Source organism: Halichoerus grypus, chromosome 2, assembly GCF_964656455.1.
Source record: "Halichoerus grypus chromosome 2, mHalGry1.hap1.1, whole genome shotgun sequence".
NCBI classification, from domain to species: domain Eukaryota; kingdom Metazoa; phylum Chordata; class Mammalia; order Carnivora; family Phocidae; genus Halichoerus; species Halichoerus grypus.
Window position 1 is genome coordinate 144,511,639 of NC_135713.1, and position 22,191 is coordinate 144,533,829.

At 56.0% G+C, this 22,191-nt stretch overlaps 1 protein-coding gene across 2 annotated transcripts in view; it reads left to right on the forward strand.

The window, feature by feature from the left end:
* The window catches only part of TBC1D9B (TBC1 domain family member 9B), a 43,129-nt gene continuing 20,938 nt past the window's right edge, over positions 1–22,191 (forward strand). For both annotated transcript variants that reach the window (XM_036071195.2, XM_036071196.2), the window contains exons 1-7: positions 1–214; positions 3,430–3,540; positions 7,435–7,553; positions 11,496–11,724; positions 12,570–12,828; positions 13,606–13,813; positions 16,767–16,979. In XM_036071195.2, the coding sequence (XP_035927088.2) occupies positions 97–214; positions 3,430–3,540; positions 7,435–7,553; positions 11,496–11,724; positions 12,570–12,828; positions 13,606–13,813; positions 16,767–16,979 (1,257 nt within the window). In that variant the 5' untranslated portion in view covers positions 1–96. The remainder of the gene's footprint in view (positions 215–3,429; positions 3,541–7,434; positions 7,554–11,495; positions 11,725–12,569; positions 12,829–13,605; positions 13,814–16,766; positions 16,980–22,191) is intronic.

The window sequence follows — 22,191 nt, forward strand, 5'->3', positions numbered from 1 at the left end:
CCCCGCCCGCTCGGCTCCGGCGCGGCGGCGGCGACGGCGGCGGCGGCGGCGGCGCTTCCGCCTGGCCGGCCTCGGCCCGGTGCGAGCGGCCCCACGATGTGGCTGGGCCCGGAGGAGGTGCTGGTGGCCAACGCGCTGTGGGTGACGGAGCGGGCCAACCCCTTCTTCGTGCTGCAGCGGCGCCGCGGCCACGGCAAGGGCGGCGGCCTCACGGGTGAGGGGCGCGCGGAGGCCGGGCCTGAGGACGCGGCCGCGGGCCGGGCGGGGAGGGCGCGCCGGCGGGGGGGGCCGGGCCGGGCCGCGGGGCGCGAGGGGGAGGGCGGGGGTCATGGAGGCGAGGAGGGGGCCGGGGGGGCAGCGGGGAGGCGGGGGCGGGGGGCGGGCGCGCCGGGAGCGCGGGCCTAGGACCCGGGCAGGGCGACGGCGCTGGCGTTAGGAGGCCGGTCGGTGACTTCGGCCGGCCCCGGGCGGCGCGGGGACAGCTGGCAGCGGCTCTGCCCAGACGCGGTGCCCGTGAGCTTCCCGGGGCTGAGCCCAGGCGCGAGCAGCCTCCTGGAGTGGGAGTCACAGCTGAAAGTCGGCGACACCTCCTGGTCCTCGTCCTCTGCCTCAGTTTCCCCAAGTGCCTCCGGGGACCAAGTGACACAAGCACACGTTTTCTTTTGCCTCTTCCCCGCCCAATTGCCCTTGTAGCGAGATCGGAGGTGGCCCGAGCTGCTGCTGGCCTCAGCCCCCATCCTTCCGGTCTCTCCTCGCCCACCTTTCCTGCTCCTTGGTGCCCTGGAGCTGCAGAGAGGAGAGCCCTGGAGGCTGTGCCTAATTACCAGTGTAGGCTGTTCTGGGGAGCCAGCCAAGGGGCCCCTCTGTCCGCCTGGGCAGCACCGCTGTCGGTGGACAGGCACCTCCCGGAGTCGTGGGGTATCTGGGACCCAGGGCAAGGCCACCGGGCGTTCCCTCTGCAGCTGTGGTCCGAGGTCCCACCTGCTCCAAGCCTGTGCGGGCAGCCCGCCGAGCTGGCGCGGGCTCGGGGCTGGACCAGCGTCTGTGCTTCCGGTGGCCCACTGTGGCCGAACAAGACCGCGGGCCCAACGCTCACAGATGTGACAAGTTACCAACAGCGATTTCTGTGAAGCATCCTGATTTGAAACATTAGCAGCGAAGATAGTCCTGCCAGATGCAGCAGAAGTTTCCCCCAGACGTCCTCTGTCACCCTCTCCTGGGCCACACCTCCTAATGTGGAAGACACTGTCCCTTTCCTAAGAAAACTGTGTTCCCTTCAGTGCCCCGGCTGCCTCCCAACAGCCTCAGGAAGCCCAGGAGCCAGCGCTGCACCTGCGGCCTGGACTAGCTGTTCGGCAGCCCCTCTGGAGAGTCGGACTGATGGTCAGCCCCAGAAGCGACTGCCGGCCGGTGCAGGACGGCGAGGCACGGTGCCCAGAACCTTCTGTCGCACCAGCACACCAGCGTGTCCAGTCTGGTCCAGCGGCTTGTTCTGTGCTCTGTGCTTCTGAAGATCATCTCAGAGGGTGGCTGGGACCCTCTGTGCTCCGCCTTCCTGTGCACAGAAGGGCCTTTCCACCTCATGCATCTGTCTGTGTCCCCCCAGGACAGAGCCCACCCACCCCCACCCCAGGAACCACTCCTTCAGCTCCCTGTTCCAGCGAGGTTTGGTGAGTCCTGCCGTGGCCCCTGCCTGGCCTTCCCGGTGCTGTCATAGGCAGCATGGCCTCCTGAACCCTGTCTCCCCAAGGGAGGAACAGTTAGTGATGTGGTTTTGTTCAGGCTGGCTTTTAAAAACAGATAACAGCCTGGATCTTTCCTTGAAGAGTCTGAGTATAAGGGGCTCCTGGGAGGCTCAGTCAGTTAAGCCTTCGGTTCAGGTCATGATCCTGGGGTCCTGGAATCGAGCCCCACGTCGGGCTCCTTGCTCAGCGGGGAGTCTGCTTCTCCTTCTCCCTCTGTTGCTCCCCCTGCTTGTGCTCTCTCTCTGTCAAATAAATAAATAAAATCTTAAAAAAAAGAAGAAGAAGAAGAAGGAAGAGTCTGCGTGTGATGAGATGGTCTGCCCGCAGAAAAGCTTTCAGGTCTCGAAACATGGATATGGCAACAGAATAAGCATTAAAATAAAGTTTCCAAGACCAGAAGAGAAACCCCAACAGGAACTATGAAAAAAAAGTTTATTCCAAACGCTGATAAAGCTTGAATATGTGCCACTTGAACTGCAATTTAGAGAGACATTTTAGAACATTTCAGTAAAACAAGTGAGAGATTACAGACTCCTAACTTGGGTGTATGTGATGGGTACCTTCTTTTGTAATCAGTAATTTTATTTGTTCAAGATTGGGGAGGGAAAAAAAATAGTTTAAAATGGAATATGAAACAAAAGTGTTACAGTCGAGTTAATACAATCAGTAGAAGTTATTCTGACATCAACAGGAAAATGGTAACAGGCTATTTCCAGAGCATACCAAAAGCAGCACTTCATTAAAAAGGAAAACATAAATTCCGAATAGGAACAGTGAACAGATTATTAGGTAGCTTGATAATTCATTTAACGAAGAGGAGAGACTCAAACACGGGTAAAAGGCAGACATTTCCTCTGATTTGTCGGGGAAATGGTGTCATCGACAAAGGCTATATGTGATGAGAAGGAAAATTTGAAATGCCCTAAAATGCTTCAGAGATGGAAAAAACTGGATGAGTGTTTTCCCAAATTGGACAGTTATAAAAATTGCTGTGTCCTCTTCAGTCATGACTTCTGAAGCCACAAGGAACTTCCTTAACACTTCCCAGAATAAAAATTTGTGATTACTTGGCAGAGGAAAGACTATATTATCATCCTGTTGTTGATAACGGAAAGTGATCTTACAAAAATCATTGTCTTACTTTTTTTAAAAAGTGGCAGAGTACATGGCCAAAAATGTCAGGGGAAAATGTACCTTAAGAGATGTGTCTGGCAGTTAATAAAACACATTGTACTATTTGTCTGAATTTTGTCATACTTGTGGTATTGTTTTTGTTTTTAATTTGTGACGGTTGTACTTTCTCATTTTTGAGAATTTTGAAAAAATTTTTTTGACAAAAATTAAAAATAAGTTAAAAACAGAAGACAACCTAATTTTGTATTTTTCCTAAAGAGGGCCTCCCAGAATTGTTTAAGCTTATAAACAAGGCCTTCTAAAACCTGCAGCAGCCCCTGCCTACAAGTGTTTGTGAGTCTGGGGAATGAGCAGAAGCTGCCAGGAAGTGGGAGGGGATTTTTCGATAGGCCTTTGAGGAAAAAGAAGTCATTTGGTGGACGAGGGGGATGCCAGACGTGCCTCCGTCTGGGCCGGGGCATCGAGGACGGTGCTGCCGTTCTGGGCGGCCTCCAGGGCTCGGCTGTGAGCGTGGCCCTCCCTCACCCTCCTCTCTCTGCCCTGCCCCCAGGTCTTCTCGTGGGCACCCTGGACGTGGTGTTGGACTCCAGTGCCCGCGTGGCCCCTTACCGAATCCTGCACCAGACCCAGGACTCACAGGTCTACTGGACAGTGGCATGTGGTAGGTGCTGGGCAGGGCCTGCCCTGGACGAGCGGGGGGGGACCCCAGGAGGGAGGGGACACAGCCTGCATTCCTGGGCTGGATGTTGTCTCTGGAGAACCCGATGCTGCCTTTCCTTCAGCCCACACGGCCCAGGCCGGCATCTCACTTAGGAAGGCAGCTCAGATGTTCACGGGTGCCCTGGACGCCGTGGGGATTATCTGTGGACAGTCGTGGACATGTGCAATGAAAATTTTGAGCCGCCCGACACTCAGGTTCCCAGCCAAAGAGGGACGAGGCGTCCTTCTGCCTCCTTCTGGTGGCTGTCAAACGGTAAACGAGGGTCCTTTCTGCGGTCTACAGGCCCACACTTTGGGCATTTTTGTGGGTTTGGTTGGTGATTTTGCTGGTGCAAGTGGCCCCAAGTGGGGTGCCGAGGGGCAGGCTGTGTTCCTAAGCACAGACGCGGCGATGTGCCTCGTGGGGAGGGTACGCGTGTTCGAGGAGCTCCGTTCAGGCCTGAGTTCCGGCCGATGCTGGCCTTGAGTGTGGTGTTAGGGAGTTAACATATATGAAATAAGGGGCCTTTAAACAGCTGCGTGAAACAGTCACGCACTGATCGATTGATGATGATGTTTACAGGAGCGTAGCCCTCCCCGTAGCTCCCCTGGGATCAGTCTTGGCCCGTTCCGTGTTCCAGGACACGTGGTAGAACGTAACTGCCGCCAAAATGACAGTCAGCCGTGGCCGTCCTCCCGGGAGGAGACACACGCGACCCTCCCAGAGTCTGGGAGGAGGTCCCTGTCAGTGGGTACCAGCCTGGCTGAGGTCACTTGGACACATTCACGGATACACTCAGATAGCACTTCCTGCCGGCCAGGCACTTGCGCAAACCTCCCAAGAACTCCAGAAGGTGGAACTTTGGGGTTTGTTTTTTTTCTATTTTGAAGATGAGGAAGCAGTGGCCCAGAAGGGGTTAGGAGGCCTGAGAAAGGTGATAAGAGCGTGCACAGCTGAGACCCTGGCTTTAGAAGTCCACTTCCTCCCAGGGGGCCTGAACGGAGTTGCCCTTTCCTCTGGGTATGAATCCATAGACAGAGGCTTCTAAGTCTGGGTGTGCCCAAGGCCAAGTGGGGCACGGTAGGACCCCGGCCCTGCTGGTTCCAGAGCGTGTGGGAGAGAGGGGCTTCTGTGGGGTGGGGTGCAGGGAGGTCGCTATGTGCCTGGGCTGGGGCGAGACACGTGACTCTAAAATGGGCCCTCAAGATTTTCCTATCTCAGCGATGTTCTTTCTCAGGGAGCAGATGGGGAGGAGGCAGGAGTGGCAGTGAGGGGAGGGAGGAGGGTGGCCACGCTGGTGGCAGCTGGGCCTGATGCTGGGGAGGAGGTGGGGAGGAGCCCGGCCAGAGCTGGGGAGCCTTAGTCCTTAGCCTCGGGCCACACGCTTTGAGCTGCTCCAGCTTCTGCCCTGACCTCTGCTGGGCACGCCCCTCCCCTTCAGCTCTGCCAAACCAGATGTGGTCATGCCCACACCTGCCCAGTGCATCCCGACTCCTTAGCCCGCCCCTGAAGGCCTTTCCGGGTCAGCCCCCCTCCGTTTCTGTCCTCCCCTCAGGTCACACCTGGCCTGCAGCCAGACCAGACACTCACAGGGCCCAAAGTCCCCAGCCACCCCTGTCCCGATCCATGTGCCTGGCATCCCCCCCGCCCCCCAGCCACCCAGCCTCCCACTCTGTTGAGACCCCGCCCAGGTGTCGGCTCCTATGGAAAACCAGATTCCCCAGACCCAGACAGCCACCTTTCCTTCTGGCTCCTTGAGACTCGCCCTGTCTTTACCAGCACCTTATACACTGCAGGCTCACTGGCTGTCCCCCTAGACTGGCAGCTCCCGGAGGGCCAAGGTAGGCAGCCTGGGTTAGGATCGTGGTTTGGTGACTTCCCGGCTCTGTGACACTGGGCCACTTACTTAACCTCTCTGTGCCTCAGTTTCCTCCTGTGAAATGAAAATAATGGTACTGTCTCCACGATTCTCTAAGAAGTAAATAAGAGACTCCACAAAAAGGTCTGAAAGCAGAAATAGCACTTCATAATAATTAGCGATTACATTCTTTTTAGTCCCTAAACCCAACACAAAGATGGCACAGTTTGTGTTTACTTAGTGCTAAATGAAGACTGAGTTACTTCTAACTAATAATTCCTTTAAATGCACACATGTGAGTATTTGTACAAAGCACACACAGATCCGCACAGATCGCGTGGACAAGATTTCTTCTGCTTGAGGTTGCCAGGAGTTGCCTCACTTGCAGATTTAACTTCCAAATTCAAAAGGGGGTTCTTGGCAGAAAGGAGAGAAAGAGAGAAATCCCTTCTCCTACCAGCTAGACCTTGGTCTCTGTACACCAGGAAAAAGAGGCCACGTGAGAAGCCCAAAGAAAAATGGGGGGAAAGGTCGTTAATGGATGCTTGAAGGCGCCTGCAGGGGTCCTTTGGATTGTGTGTTATGGCTCGCTGTAAGTCGTACGGTCCTGGGTTTACTTGCCTTCACAGAGGCAGCCTCACGCTGGCCCACGGGGGAGGGGGAGGGCCCTGACTCAGAACTGATTGTCAGAGCAGTGAGCTCCTTGGGTAAGGGTAAAGAAACAGTCACCCCTCACCCAGCCCAGCTGGGCTGTGACATGTGCCAGAGCAACGAGCCGGGGACGGAGGAGGTGGTGGGACCCAACCCGGCCTGGCCAGGACGGCCGCAGGACGGAGTCTCCAGCCGGTGGAAGAGTGTAGCCAGGCAGGGAAGGACGGGGTGCCTGATTCTCTGGGCACAAATGTCTGTGGGCCACAGCCATGTTGGTCTTGTGTCTTCGCTCGGGCTCCCTCCATGGCCAGTGTGCAGGCATGGGTCACAGGGGGTCAGCTGGGCCTTCTGGGCACTCTCAGTCCATAAACTGTCCCACCCTGGGTCAGCTGGAAGGAGGCAGGCCCTTCCCCCTTCTTCTTGTGTTCATTTGTTCAGAAAGCAGTTCTTGAGGGCAAAGCCCCCGCCAGGCACAAGGAAAACCCCAGAGAGGCAGGGCAAGCAGGCCAGGCAGAAGACTTCCCTTATCCCTTTGCTTCTCCTCCCGGGGGACCCTTTTCCCAGTTCCTGGGGGCAGGGGGGGTGCGCGAGAAAACAGCCGCCCTGCCCTTGGGAGTGGTGGTGAACTGCCTTCTCTAAGTGTTTCCATTACCGCTGGACTTGCTGTGCCCTGCAGGGTCCCTCCCTGAGGAGCCCAGGGACCACCTCCAAGGCAGGGCAGATACTGGGGGCCAGCCAGAAGCTGACGGGGTCAGGCAGGGGTTCCCGGAGGAGGCAGGGCTGGGATGTGAGCAGGGATGGGGAGGAGGGGCCTGCAGGCAAAGGCCTGGGTGGCTGCAGCAGGCTTCAGAGAGAGGGGTGAGAGCCTCTGGCGTGCCCAGCAGGAGACCAGCCGGCCAGGGGCCTGGAGTCCTGCAGGAAGGCATCCTCTGGAGGACCGCAGTCACTTAGTCCCCTGTATATCAGAGACCACATGAAATCCTTTATCCCCAAGGAACATCGTGACAACCAGGCAAACGGGCAGATCTATAGACTGCTTCTGGAAGGACACAGAGGAAAGTCGTGGTCAGTCTGTCTTGGTGTTAGCGGAGGTGCGGGCCTTCCTTCCGCATGACCCGCTGCGGTTCTGCCAGAGTTACTTTCGGGTTCACCGGGACCATGCGTGACTGTTGTTACATTACCTGTACTCAACGTCGAGAAGGAAAACAGCAAGCAGCCTGAAGATTGCAGTCTCCTGGGTAGAGCAAATCAGGTCATCCGTGTTATTAGCCTCTGAACTTACGTTTAAGGCCTGTGATTGTAACGATTTTCCTCTTCTTCACTCCACCAAACCCCCCTCCCCACAGGTTCTTCCCGCAAAGAGATCACCAAGCACTGGGAATGGCTGGAAAGTAACTTACTCCAGACGCTGTCCATCTTCGACAATGAGGAGGACATCACCACCTTCGTCAAGGGCAAGATCCACGTAAGGTCCCCCTTCCACTTCCGGTTCCCGGGTGGGCAGTGTTGGCCTGTGTCATCTCATTCACTCGGCAGACATCTCCCTTTGGCAGAGGGGGAAGGCAAGCATGCACCCTGTCCTCCTGCTCTTGAAAGGGGCGTTTGATGGAACTCATTGCCAGGCAGGACCCCGCCTCTCCAGGCTGGCGCCGGGCTCAGACCACGCGGAGCCCCGGCTTCCCGTGCCCTGCAAAGGGCCTCAGAGCAAATAGGTGGGCGCACACCGCTGACGGCCAGTCCCTTGGCTCACATCACAGGAAGATGCTGGAAGGGCTAGGCCAGCCGGAGGCACATTTCATTTAGGAAACCCACACGACTTACAACTGCGTGTGCCCCCTGACACAGCACTTCCCTTCCCTGGCGTCGGTCATATGGCGTAGGCGCACGTGCAGAGTGACGCGTGGGTCCCACGATGCTCCCTGCAGCACCATCAGCGGAAACAGGCCGAGGGTGGGAGGGGAAGCAGCACCGTTTGTTCTGCAAAATGAGAGCCGTGCTACTTGCTAGCCTGGCATTGACCGAGCACTTCCTCCTGAGTCCTGCGCTGCGCGCGTCGGGCTCAGGGGACTTGCGAAGTCACGCGTGGTACACTCCGTGGGGTGTGTTACAGCTCTGAAAACTGGAGCCGTGTGTCAAAACCCATAGCGCAGAGATGCTTCGGCTTTTCCTCTTCGGGGGCTGATTCACGCTGTAATGAGCATCTACCTGAGCGCATGCGCACGTGTGTCGTCTTCTTTCTGTCTGGTGATTTTGCCTTAGATTAGGTTTCTCAGAGGGCTCTTACTGGGTCCAAGTCTAGCCGTTCAGGGCTGCTTTGGGCAGGCCCCCGTGACTTTGTTACTCCAGAACTTTCTAGACGTGGGCAGACGGCGCTGAGAGTTCCTTGGCTCCTCCCCGTGGGCTTTGAGGCTCTGAGCAGGACCCGATTGCCTTTCTGGCTCCGCGAGAAAAGGCAAGGAGAGCAGAGGCAAGTCTCCACTGTCCCAGTGAGCAAGCTGGGCAATAATAATAATAATGATGAAGCAACGTTGTGAATGCTTCCTACCCACCAGACCCAAACAAAGCAAGCAACAAAACAGGACAAAAACTTCACGATGCATGGGTTAGAGAAGAAATGCGCATTAGAAAATATTTAGAACAGAATGATCATCAGAATGCTCCTACGTATCCGAATTTGTGGGCTGTAGCGAAAGCAGTACACAGCAGGAAATTCGAAGGCTTAAATCTTATGAGGAGAGGACGTTAATGAGCCAAGCGTCGAGTTCAGTAAGTTAGCCTGTCTGAGCCCAGAAATGAGGAAATCAGAAGGAAATAGTCAAGGGACTCTTGTTAGAGAACAATGCAGAAAGGCAGCGGGTCCAGGGAACGACCTAAGATACAAACAAACCTGTGGCAAAAGGGACCCAGGACCAAAGCAGGAGGCCTCAGATGAGCAGGGTTGGGAAGGAACTGGGAGGAGCACCTATAAAAAAGCAGAGTTTTAGAAAAGAGAGAGAGATGCCATGAACAGCTTTGAACGAGTAAATCGAAGAGTTTAGACAGTGCGGACACTTTCTCCCACTAGGATGCATTCGCTTCCATCGCTGCTGCAACAAGTTCCCATAAACTTCGTGGCCTCACACAGGCCCGTTATCTGGGAGTTCTGGAAGTCAGCAGTCCACAGCGGGTCTCGCAGGCTGAACGCCAGGTGTGGGCAGGCCGTGCTCCTTCCGGAGGCCCGTTTCCTCACCGGTTCCGGCTTTTAGGGGCCGCTGGTCTTCCTCGGTCTGGGCCCCTTCCTTCACCTGCGATGCTGGCAGCGTGGCGTCTTCAGATCACGCCCTCTCTCTCCCCACTCGTGTCCTCTCATTCCCTTCATGGCTCTGACCCTCTAGTCTCCTCTTCACAAGGCCCCTTGTGATGACATATTGGGCTCACCTGAATAATCCAGGACCCTCTCTCTGGGTCAGAATCCGTACTTTATCTCATCCGCAGAGTCCCTTTTGCCACATAAGGTAATCTATGCCCAGGCTCTGGGGTTTGGGATGTGGACATCTTTGGGGGACTCTTATTTGGCCTACCACGTAATATAACTGAAGCTGGGACTCAGGAAGAAATAAGAAACCCGAATATGCCTGAAACTATGGACTCAATCATTTAAAATCTGTCCAGTGATTTTTACAGTCCCGTTCTGTCGGCCAGCAAACCGAATCCCAACCCTGTGAGCCAGGCCAGCTCATTCCCATTGGTAGGGACAGTTCCTCCTGCCACACGTTCCTAAAGGACAGTGAAGATGCTAGCAGAACACAGCATGGACATGCCCTGAGCTGGGAGGGGCCTGCAGCTGGTCTGAGGACCCTGAGCTGGGAGGGGCCTGCAGCTGGTCTGGGGGGCCCTTAGCTGGGAGGGGTCTAGAGCTGGTCTGGGGGGCCTGTAGCTGGTCTGGGGGCCCTGAGCTGGGAGGGCCCTAGAGCTGGCTGAGGGCCCCGAGCTGGGAGGGGTCTAGAGCTGGCTGAGGGCCCTGAGCTGGGAGGGGTCTAGAGCTGGCTGAGGGCCCTGTGCTGGGATGGGTCTAGAGCTGGTCTGGGGACCCTGAGCTGGGAGGGGTCTAGAACTGGTCTGTGGGGCCTATAGGTGGTCTGGGGGCCCTGAGCTAGGAGGGGTCTAAAGCTGGCTGAGGGCCCTGAGCTGGGAGGGGTCTAGAGCTGGTCTGGGGGCCCTGAGCTGGGAGGGGTCTAGAGCTGGTCTGGGGGCCCTGAGCTGGGAGGGGTCTAGAGCTGGTCTGGGGGCCCTGAGCTGGGAGGGGTCTAGAGCTGGTCTGGGGGCCCTGAGCTGGGAGGGGTCTAGAGCTGGTCTGGAGTCCCTGAGCTGGGAGGGGTCTAGAGCTGGTCTGGAGTCCCTGAGCTGGGAGGGGTCTAGAGCTGGTCTGGGGGCCCTGAGCTGGGAGGGGCCTGCAGCAGGTCTGGGGGTCCCTGAGCTGGGAGGGGTCTAGAGCTGGTCTGGGGGCCCTGAGCTGGGAGGGGTCTAGAGCTGGTCTGGGGGCCCTGAGCTGGGAGGGGTCTAGAGCTGGTCTGGAGTCCCTGAGCTGGGAGGGGTCTAGAGCTGGTCTGGAGTCCTTGAGCTGGGAGGGGTCTAGAGCTGGTCTGGGGGCCCTGAGCTGGGAGGGGCCTGCAGCAGGTCTGGGGGTCCCTGAGCTGGGAGGGGTCTAGAGCTGGTCTGGGGGCCCTGAGCTGGGAGGGGTCTAGAGCTGGTCTGGAGTCCCTGAGCTGGGAGGGCTCTAGAGCTGGTCTGGAGTCCCTGAGCTGGGAGGGCTCTAGAGCTGGTCTGGGGGCCCTGGGCTGGGAGGGGTCTAGAGCTGGTCTGGGGGCCCTGAGCTGGGAGGGGCCTGCAGCTGGTCTGTGGTGGGATCAAGAAGCAGGAGCCCCTGGTATATTGAGGGAGAGGGGAGAAAGTCAAATAAATACAGAACATCCCCGTTGTGAGAACAGCACTTTACAGAACATTGCCATAGCTGGATGCCATTTGGGTAAAGAAAGAAGGAAAGAGAAAACCACGTGTTTGCTCAGAGGCACATCAGTGCCTGTAGCCCTGCAGGAAACCAGCAGCGTGGCTACAGTGGGCAAGGGGGAGACTCTGTGCTTCCTGAACACACTGCTCTACTGTGTGGGGTTTTTAGCATGTTTATTATATTTTCCAGAAATTTTACGTGGAAATAAATGTTTATTTTAAAAGTCCCTACTTCCAGGCAGCCATGCTTGAGGTATTATTAGCTAAGGAGTTGAGGGAACCTGCCTGGCATCTGTCTGACCACGTGCCTCAGCCTCGCCAGCTTGTGGCCCTGGGGCCAGTGGCCAGGAGTCCAGGGTCGCAGCGCCTGCCCACCCCCGCCCCAGGCCTGCCAGGAATCAGGCCCCTCATCCCCCTGCAGGGCATCATCGCGGAAGAGAACAAGAACCTGCAGCCCCAGGGAGACGAGGACCCTGGGAAATTCAAGGAGGCCGAGTTGAAGATGCGGAAGCAGTTCGGGATGCCGGAGGGGGAGAAGCTGGTCAACTACTATTCCTGCAGCTTCTGGAAGGGCCGCGTGCCCCGGCAGGGCTGGCTCTACCTGACCGTCAACCACCTGTGCTTCTACTCCTTCCTGCTGGGGAAGGAAGGTGAGCCGCCCCCAGACCCCCGCCCCCAGAACGGTCCCCGCCTCTCCAGGCCACCAGAGTTCCTCAGGCGCTTCCTCCAGCGCGGTCCCCCGATATTCTGCGCGCACACACACCCCCCGGGGGATCTCCCCGAAACCCAGTGTGCCTCTGAGGTCCGCAGCAAGGAGACCTGGACTTGAGGCGGGCACGCACCTGGCTCTTGGGGGCTCCTGGCCCTCCTTCGTCCACCAACCTGGTTCTTCCCAGAGCCATGGGTCAGGGGCTCCCTTCCCTCCTTTAAGTTGAACATTCTAGGGCAGATGCCATCCCCTAGCGGCTCCAGGTTACGTGGTGCTGCGGGAAGCCCTAGGCCTCTGGGCACAAGGCTGACTTCCCAGGGGCAGCCGGCGCGCTCTGCTGCCACGCCACCCCCAGAAAGAGCCCCTCAGGGCTTCAGCCCTTCTGAGCGCAGCGAGGCCATGCCCCACCGTGCACACACGTGCCACATCCTTTGCCCTGCCCTCCTCCCGCCTGGCACCTCCTCACCAGGCAGGGTACCCGCCAGCTCACCTCCCCGCATGCATTTGTGTCGTCCCTCAGCCATTTGTGGGGCAGATAGTCACCAGGACGTTCTCAGGGCGGGGTGCCGGCTTGGCCTGGGACACAGTGGAGACCCCCATGGCCCGGGCCCTCCTCGTGGAGCCCCTGTCCCAGCACAGCCAGGCTCAGACACGGGCGGGGGGCGGGTGGCATACGGTCCGTGATGCCCTCGGGGCACGGCTTTCCCAGTGGGTTTCGGGCACAGGTGCTGTCCAGCCCTCCGGCCCGTGTGACCCACTGGCTTGTGTGTCCCTGCTGGTGTCCAGTGAGCCTGGTGGTCCAGTGGGTGGACGTCACAAGGCTGGAGAAGAATGCCACGTTGCTCTTCCCGGAGAGCATCCGTGTGGACACCCGGGACCAGGAGCTGTTCTTCTCCATGTTCCTCAACATCGGCGAGACCTTCAAGCTCATGGAGCAGCTGGCCAATCTGGCCATGCGGCAGCTGCTGGACAGCGAGGGCTTCCTGGAGGACAAGGCGCTGCCCCGGCCTGCCCGGCCACACAGAAACATCTCGGCTCTGAAGCGGTGCGCAGCCGCCTGGGGTGGGAGGGGCTGGCCCTCCTCTCCCTTCCAGGTGCCCTGTGGGAGGAAGGCCCCAGAAAAGGGCTGGTTGCACATAGTTACAAGAGGGCACCATCCAAGGATGTCACTCTCCCCATGCCTTTGATTGGGTGCTTTTGGAACCTTCCAGAAAGGAAACAAGCAAGGGCCAGGACTTGACACCATCCATCAGGGTATGCCCTCCAGGCCCTGCTTAGGCTGCCGGCAGCCCCCGTGCGGCTGGGGGAAGAGATGTTTACAAGGAAAGAGCCACCAAGGGGGCCAGGAGCAGGGTGCCAGGCGGCCGCCTCACATGGTCATCGGGCAAGCCTGCCTTTGTGTTCATCCACAGAGTCACGTGTTTAAGTTCAGGAGGTCCTTGTCTGGGTGTCCAGGTGGGGCTGGGTCTTCCCGGGCAACAGCAACCTCAGGGCAGAGGTGTGCGGGACAGGTGTAGGAACCTCCAGGCCCCAGGGCCCTGTCCGCCCTCAGCACCAAGCAGGTGACATGTCAAACCCTGTCAAGCTTCTGGGTGTCCCCCAGAGCCCTCAGGGCTCCAGGGCATGCTGTTTGCTGGTCCTACAAATGTGTCTCGTGGTACCTGGCCATCTGCTGTGTGTGTTTTATTGAACTCTGAGATCCCCTGGCCATGACTTGCTCATGGGAGGACCCCAAAGAGCCCAATCCCACGTGGAAGCCCGCTTGCAGGCGCACTGGCCCTAACTACTGTCCCCTTTCCTCCCACCCCCCGGCCTTTCCCAGAGACCTGGACGCCCGAGCCAAGAATGAGTGCTACCGGGCCACCTTCCGCCTGCCCAGGGACGAGCGTCTGGATGGCCACACGGGCTGTACCCTGTGGACCCCGTTCAACAAGCTGCACATCCCTGGCCAGATGTTCATCTCCAGCAACTACATCTGCTTCGCCAGCAAAGAGGAAGATGCCTGCCACCTCATCATACCCCTGCGGGAGGTGAGCCCCCGGTCCCCCCACCAGCTCTGCCCTGACCCGCTGCGGCACCTGGTGGGGGTCGCCAGCCCAGGGCAGCCCCCCGGCGTTCGGTGGTGAGTCAGCAACTTCCCTGAGCCCCTGCCTTGTGCCGGGCCCCTCCAGGCGGGTGAGCTGGATGCTGCCTCAGGGGTCACCTTACCTGGTGGGGAGACAGGCTGGGGTTTGGCATGCTGGGAGAGCTCAGGTAACTCCAGGAAAGTCCTGTGCTTCCCTGAGCAGATCCCAGAGGCCTCCTGTGGGTGAGTGTCCCTGAGGCCTGCCTTCCTGGTCCAGCAGTTGGACTTTAGCAAAGGCCTGCTTTAGCTGGGAGGACTTTGACCCCTGACCAGCCCCACCATGTCACTCTCAGAGGCCACCTCACTGTTCCTCTCCTGACACTTGCCTTGGCTGTGACTCAGACTCCAGCAGGGCCACTGGAAGTCCACTCTCACTCGTCAGGGATGGGGACAGCTCTCACCTGTCACAGGTAGGGGGTCAGCTCTCACCTGTCAGGGATGGGGACGGCTCTCACCTGTCACAGGTAGGAGTCAGCTCTCACCTGTGTTAGGGATGGGGACAGCTCTCACCTGTCAGGGATGGGGACGGCTCTCACCTGTCACAGGTAGGGGTCAGCTCTCACCCATCAGGGGGTGGGGATGGCTCTCACCTGTGTTAGGGATGGGGACGGCTCTCACCTGTCACAGGTAGGGGTCAGCTCTCACCTGTCAGGGATGGGGATGGCTCTCACCTGTGTTAGGGATGGGGACGGCTCTCACCTGTCACAGGTAGGGGTCAGCTCTCACCCATCAGGGGTGGGGATGGCTCTCACCTGTGTTAGGGATGGGGACGGCTCTCACCTGTCACAGGTAGGGGTCAGCTCTCACCCATCAGGGATGGGGATGGCTCTCACCTGTGTTAGGGATGGGGACGGCTCTCACCTGTCACAGGTAGGGGTCAGCTCTCACCTATCAGGGGTGGGGATGGCTCTCACCTGTGTTAGGGATGGGGACGGCTCTCACCTGTCACAGGTAGGGGTCAGCTCTCACCTGTCAAGGATGGGGACAGCTCTCACCTGTCACAGGTAGGGGTCAGCTCTCACCCGTCAGGGATGGGGATGGCTCTCACCTGTCCAGGTAGGGGTCAGCTCTCACCCATCAAGGATTGGGACGGCTCTCACCTGTGTTAGGGATGGGGATGGCTCTCACCTGTCACAGGTAGGGGTCAGCTCTCACCCGTCAGGGATGGGGACGGCTCTCATCTGTCAGAGATAATTTTTTCTCAGGTTTCTTAGGCTTCCACAGTGACCCTGACGGAAGCAAGGCCGTTTGTCCTATGCTGCAGTGAAGGGTGTGGAAGTGAGGGAGAGGGCCCCCATAAGGTGGAAAGCACTGACAGACCCCCCCGCAGAAGGTCAGAGCAGGTCCTCAGGCCTCCTTTTCCTCGTGGCCCAGCAGGGCAGAGTGGCTGTTCAGCTCTGTGAAGCACAGTGAGGTTCTTAAGTTATAACCTAGATCGCAGTATCTTGATTTTATTAACAGCCTGGAGTTGTGAGGCCCCCCTGCATTTACAAAGCCCTCCAGTTGTGGGTGCAGCGGTGGTAGGTGTCGGGGGAGGGGGGTTCTTCTGTGTGCTGCCTCGTTTCCCCAAGGCAAGTCCGAGGCAAGGGACTTAAAAGAGCCACAGCTCCAGAAGCTTCCGGCTGAGGGCTCAGGTAACCCCTGACCCCACATTCCCTGTTCCTGCTGGGCCGTGAGTCTGTCCTGGGCCAAGGCCTGGGGGTGGGTGCAGAGGTCTCCATAGGCCTCAGCTCTGTTTCTCCCGATGATCCCGGTGTTTCTGATGGCAGAGAGCCTGGCTGAGGCGGGGAGCAGGACGGACTCGGGCTCTGGGGTCAGGACAGAGGCCCTGGCCTGGTGCCAATGATCCCCAGTGTGCCCACCAGGGGCCTTCACAGGGCTTCCCCCTCAGAGCAGGCTGCAGAGCGGACATTGCGCCCCGCCTCAGGAAGCAGCATTCCTGCTGTCCGTTGGCTCAGCTGGCAAGCAGAAGCTGGCTTGGACCCTCACCGGGCCTTGTTCCCGCGTCCCCCCCGCACGTCCCTTCCTGTCCACGGCCGCCCCCTCAGGAGGGTGCTACCTGCACCTGAGCCTTTCGTCCCCTCCCCCCGCGTAGTTGAGAATGTCCGTCAGCGCATGTCGATGCCCCGCCGGGACCCGTGGGACCTTCAGTGGACCGTTCCCCCCTTCTTAGATCTTAGCTCACGTGCGTGCAGACCTGTGTGCACACGTGCACACACATGCTCACATGCATCTGCACACACACGCACACCTGCACACACTCGTTGCCCGCCCCTGCTCGCTCTTGCCCCAGCTTCTCCAGCCTTTCCTCGTGTGTCAGGCCAGTCCCTGCCTGTCTGTTGTCTGTCCACCCCCTGGGCCACAGGCTCCGCAGAGGCATCCCTTGAAAGCCCATTCTGCACCCTCCACACCTATGATGCTGCCCACACGCCTCAGGGTCAGAGCCGGGCCCGGGACGCCCCTGTTGGCAAGTACCCGGGGAGCCGGTGCTTAGGACAGCGTGCAGGCAGGGCTGCTCCCCGTGCTTTAGAGTAAGAGAGTAACTGGACGTCTTTGGGAAGCCGGATGGGCCGCCAGCGGGGCTGAGCACTTCTGCATCATCATCCTCACAGTGGTCCCGCGAGGCCGGCGGGCTCACCGCCCCCATCAGCAGGGGGAAGCCAGGCTTGCGCGTGCAGGTGACTTGCTCAGAGTCCCATGGCGATAAGCGGCAGACTCAGCACGGGAACGCGGTGGGGCCCAGCCAGTGCCCTTGGCCCGGAGAGAACTGCGTGAGGCCACTGTGCTCCCACACACCCAGGGCCGGTCAGCTTCCCATCCCCAGACACCCACCCCCAGTGCTCGCTTTGCCTTCTCAGGTGACCATTGTCGAAAAAGCTGACAGCTCCAGTGTCCTGCCCAGCCCCCTGTCCATTAGCACCAAGAGCAAAATGACCTTCCTGTTCGCCAACCTGAAAGACCGCGATTTCTTAGTTCAGAGGATCTCTGACTTCCTCCAGAAAATGCCGTCCAAGCAGCCAGGAGGCAACGGTGGGGGAAGGAAAGCCAGCACCGCAGACCCAGCCCCGGAGGTGAGAGGCCCCCATGGGAGCGGTGGGGCGGGGCGGTCAGGGCCAGGAGGAGAGCCCGGGCGGCCATCAGCCTCCATGCTGGTGCCTGCCGTGGCCTCAGGTGGGAGGGCCCCCTCTGGGTGCAGGATGGCGAGCCTAACCTAGCCCGACGTGGGTGTCCCGGCCACACGTGCTGCCCGAGCTCACAGGCCCCTCTGTACCCCGCCGCGGCCCCCCAGTCCTCCTGAGCACCCCCGCCTGCCTCAAGCCCCGTTGCATGTAAGAAACCTTCTCGGGCTTGACCAGCCAGCCTCACTTCCATCCCACAGGAACTTCTGCCATAGTCGAGGCCTATCCAGCGTCGGTTCATTTACTGGTACTTCTCTGGTCAATCTTCAGTCTTTCAGGGATTTTTACAGGGAAAGACCTGGATTTTTTTTGGAGGAGGGAAGACCCTCTTTTTAAAGACTTAACTTCAATATCATTATTACACCAAAATTAACAGTAATTCCTTAATATCAAATACAGTTGACCTTTGAACAATGCAAGGGTTAGGGGCGCCAACCCCTCACGCAGTCAGAAATCCACGTAGAGGGGCGCCTGGGTGGCTCAGTTGGTTAAGCGACTGCCTTCGGCTCAGGTCATGATCCTGGAGTCCCAGGATCGAGTCCCGCATCGGGCTCCCTGCTCGGCAGGGAGTCTACTTCTCCCTCTGACCCTCCCCCTCTCATGCTCTCTCTCTCTCTCTCATTCTCTCTCTCAAATAAATAAATAAAATCTTTAAAAATAAAATAAAAATAAAATTAAATTAAAAAAAGAAATCCACGTAGAACTTTTAGCTCTTCCAAAACTTTAACTACTAAGAGTTTACCCTGGACTGGAAGCCTTACTCAGCATAAACAGCTGATTAACCTGGATTTGGTATGTTACATGTATTATATACCGTATTCTTAACAGTAACAGAAAAGAAAATGTTATTAATAAAATCTTAAGGGAAGGAAAATACATTTACAGTGCTGTGTTTATCCAAAACATCCACACATAAGTGAGCCTGCGCATCCAGAACCCGGGTTGCTCAGTGGTCAACTGTACTTGTATTCGCGTTTCCCCAAACGTAGATGTACTTTTTACTGTCTGAGCATCATTGGCATTGAAGTACACATAGGTCATATGTGGTCAGTCAATATGTCTCTTAAATTCCTTTTGATCTGGAGATGTCTGCTCCGTCTCTCTTTCTTCTTGCGGCATTTTGTTGAAGGAACGGGGTCATTTGTGCTGTAGAGGGTCTCACGGTCTGGTTCTGCCTGCTGGCATCCCTCTGGAGGCGTTTACAGTATTCTTCTGTCCCCTGTCTCCTGTAGGTTGGTGGTTGAATAGTGAGACCCAGATCAGATTCAGGTTCAGTTGTTTGCGTGTTTAGGGGCGAGTCTGCTTGTACGTGGGATTGAGGAGCTATGTACTTCCACCAAGAGCTATATACAACACCCGGTCATCCTGTCATGTACTGTTCTCAGTCCCTGATGGGCTTTGCATAGATCAGGGGTTGCAAGATGGCGGCAGTCTACTGTCAATCCTTCTGTTGATGAGCCTGGAATATGTCCCTAGAGAGAACCCCCTTCATCAACTACTTCGCTACTGAGGCATAGTTCACCTAGGAAAGGCAAATGAAATCTTTTATCCCCTGCTTTTATTTTATTTTTTTATTTTTTATTTTTTTTATTTATTTGACAGAGACACAGCAAGAGAGGGAACACAAGCAGGGGGAGTGGGAGAGGGAGAAGCAGGCTTCCTGCGGAGCAGGGAGCCCGATGCGGGGCTTGATCCCAGGACCCTGGGATCATGACCCGAGCCAAAGGCAGACGCCCAACGGCTGAGCCATCCAGGCGCCCCTATCCCCTGCTTTTATTCACCAGTTGTTAAAACGATGAGCTGCATTTCTAGTATCCTCCAGATATGATCGAGGCATTTGTGATGTTCGTTTTGTCATTATAATTATGAACTTACAGACTTAGGCAGCTGTTTCGGTCCATGACAGTTATTCCCCTCAGTCCATCTGTGACCAGAGGGAGCTCACTGAGGTTGGCACAGCCATGGCCATATTTGATTACTTCCTGGTATAACAAGATATGTGTGCTGTGGGTCAATCTGAGTTTGCAAAAACACTTCATGATTAGAAGAGTCCATGTAAAAATCCACATATCTGGCTTCTCTGGAAAAATTAGCAACCCTGGCATTACGGGGCCCACACTCCCGCCAGGTGGCCCTGGAGCCAAGCGGTGGCACATGCCCTCCAGCTCCCCAAAGCCCCACCTGGTCTGGCCCACGGAGGCCTTTATATTTTCCACCCCCGTAGTCAATGCTCAGTAAGTAGATAGGGAAGGATGGGAAGGGGCTGGACAGACTCTGATCATTGGAGACATTTAGGAAGGTTTCTTAGAGGAAATTGGGCTTGATCTGGGATTTCAAGAGAGAGTGAGTTTAGGTTGGGTGAAAAGAATGTTGAGCTGCCTTCATGAGGCCCAACACGACAAATGACAGGGCCTACCAGGCCAGAGTAAGCATAGACCCCTGGCCCCTTCTGAACGCTCACTGTTCACCCAGCATAGTTTTGGGGGCTTTTTTTAAGATTTTATTTATTTATTTTGAGAGAGAACGAGCATGAGCCCGGGGGGGTGGGGTGGGGAGGAGCAGAGGGAGAGGGACAAGCAGACTCTGCGCTGAGCAGGGAGCCTGATGTGGGACTCAATCCCACGACCCTGAGATCACGACCTGAGCTGAAACCAAGAGTTAGACGCTCAGCCCACTGAGCCACCCAGGTGTCCCCCCCAAGATGTTTTTATTGCATTTCCATTAGGTGCCAGGTGCTATCCCAGGCACTGGGAATAGGGCAGTGAACAGATTAGACAGAGCTTATATTCTAGTGGGAGACAGACAATAAGCAAACAAACATCTGAGGTATGGCAGGTGGTGATAAGATCTATGGATAAAAATAGAGCAGGATAAAGGGATCAGGGGAAAGGAGGGGCTCCCAAGGGAACAAGCCATGAAGTACCTGGGGAAAGGGTGTTGGAGGCAGAGGGAATAGCAGGTGCAAAGGCCCAGAGGTGGGGTTTTGCTTGGCACAAGCCGCAGAGGCAAGTGAAGACCAGTGCAGAAGGTGAGTTAGAAGGAAGCAGGAAGCCAGATCATGGAAGCCTGTGGGCCTTGTCGGCACTTCAGCTTTGACTCTGAGTGAGATGGGAAGCCGTTGGCGAGTTCTGGCCGGAGGAGGGACACGATCTGTGCATGTTCTAATAGAATTAGTCTGGCCTGTCAGGTTGGGAACGGGTGAGAGGCACAGCTGCTCAGCAGAGGAGCTGCACGTAGCTGTTGGGCACTGGAAAACGTGGCTGGTCCAAACTGCAGTGTGCCATGGGCATAAACTCCGCGCCAGAGGTCGAACGTGTACTATGAGAAAAGAGAACATAAAAGATCTCAGTAACTTTCTATAGTAATTCCATGTTGAAATAACCATATGTTGGCTAGAGTGCATTAAATAAAATCTGTTATTAGAACTCATCTCACCAATTTCTCTCCTGTATTTTAATGTGGCTACTAGAACGGGTTAAATTACATATGCTGCTCTCATTCTGTGTCCCTTGGGCAGTGCTGGACTAGGGAGTGGCCCGGGTAGAAGCAGACAGGAGTGGAAAGGCTGCTAAAGTAATCAGGACATGGAACGTTAGAGCCTTGGTCGAGGGTAGGAGCAGTGGAGCTCATGAGAAGTGGTCAAATTCAGGATGTCCTTTTTTTTTTTTAATTGTGGTAAAAGTCACATAACATGAAATCCACCATCTAACCCATTTTGAAGTATACAGTTCAGTGGCGCGATGTCCATTCACCTCTTGTGCAACCACAGGGTTTGTCCTCATGGTAGCAGTGTCAGAATTTCCTTCCATTTTAAGGCTGAATAATATCGCACTGTAGACGTATACCATATTTGTTTATCCATTCATCCTTTTTCTGAGAGAGAGAGCGCGTGAGCAGGGGCCTGGGGGATAGATGGAGAGACAGAATCTTAAGCAGGCTCCACATTCAGCATGGAGCCCAACGCGGGCCTCGATCTCACAAACCTAAGATCATGACCTGAGCCGAAATCAAGAGTCTGATGCTTAACAGGCGCCACCGTCCATCTTTTGAGGGACACTTGGGTTGCTTGTACCTTTGGGCTATTGTATAATGCTGCTATGAATGTAGGTGTACACACATCTCTTCAAGACCCTGCTTTCAGTTCTTAGAGGGAGATACCCGGAAGTAGAATTGCTGGCAAGAAGTCAATGGGTAATTCAGTGTTTAATGTTTTGAGGAATTGCCATACCTTCTTCCCCTGTGACTGCACCATTTCACATTCCCACCAGCAGTGCACAAGGGTCCCAGTTCCTCCCCATCCTTGCCAACGCGTATTATCTTCCAGGTTTTTTACAATAACCATTCTAATGGGTGTGAAGTGGTATCTCATTGTGGTTTTGATTTGCATTTCCCCAGTGATCAGTGATATTGGTCATCTTTTCATATCCTATTGACCGTTTGTCCAGCTTCTTTGGAGAAATGTCTATTCAAGTTCTTCACCTTTTTTTTTGAGTTGGGTTGTTTGTTGTCAAGTTGTAGAAGCTCTGTATATATTCTGGATATTAACCCATCGGATATATAATTGGCAAATATTTTCTCTCGTTCCCATGGATTGCCTTCTCATTTTGATGATTGTGTCCTTTGATGTACAGAAGTTTTACATTTTTATGTAGTCCAGTTTATTTTTCTTTCATTTCTTGTGCTTTTAGTGTCATATCCAAGAAATGATTGCCAATCCAAAGTCATAAAGCTTTTCCTCTGTGTTTTGTTCTAAGAGTTTTATAGCCTTAGCTCTTACATTTATGTCTTTGTTCCATTTTTTAGTTAATGTTCATGTATGGTGTGAGGTAAGGGTCCATCTTCATCATTTTGCAGTTGGATACCCGGTTCTCAGCACCATTTGTTACAAAACTCTGTCCGTTCCCCATTGAACAGTCTTGGCACCCTTGTCAGAAATCACTTACCACATATTCGAGGCTCAGTTCTGGGCTCTCAGTTCTGTTCTGTTGGTCTGTTGTCTTCATGCCAGTACAGCTTTATAGCAGACTTTTAAATCAACAAGTATGAGACCCCCTCCCCCAGTTTCATCCTCTTTGGCTATTGTTTTCACTATTTGTGGTCCTGC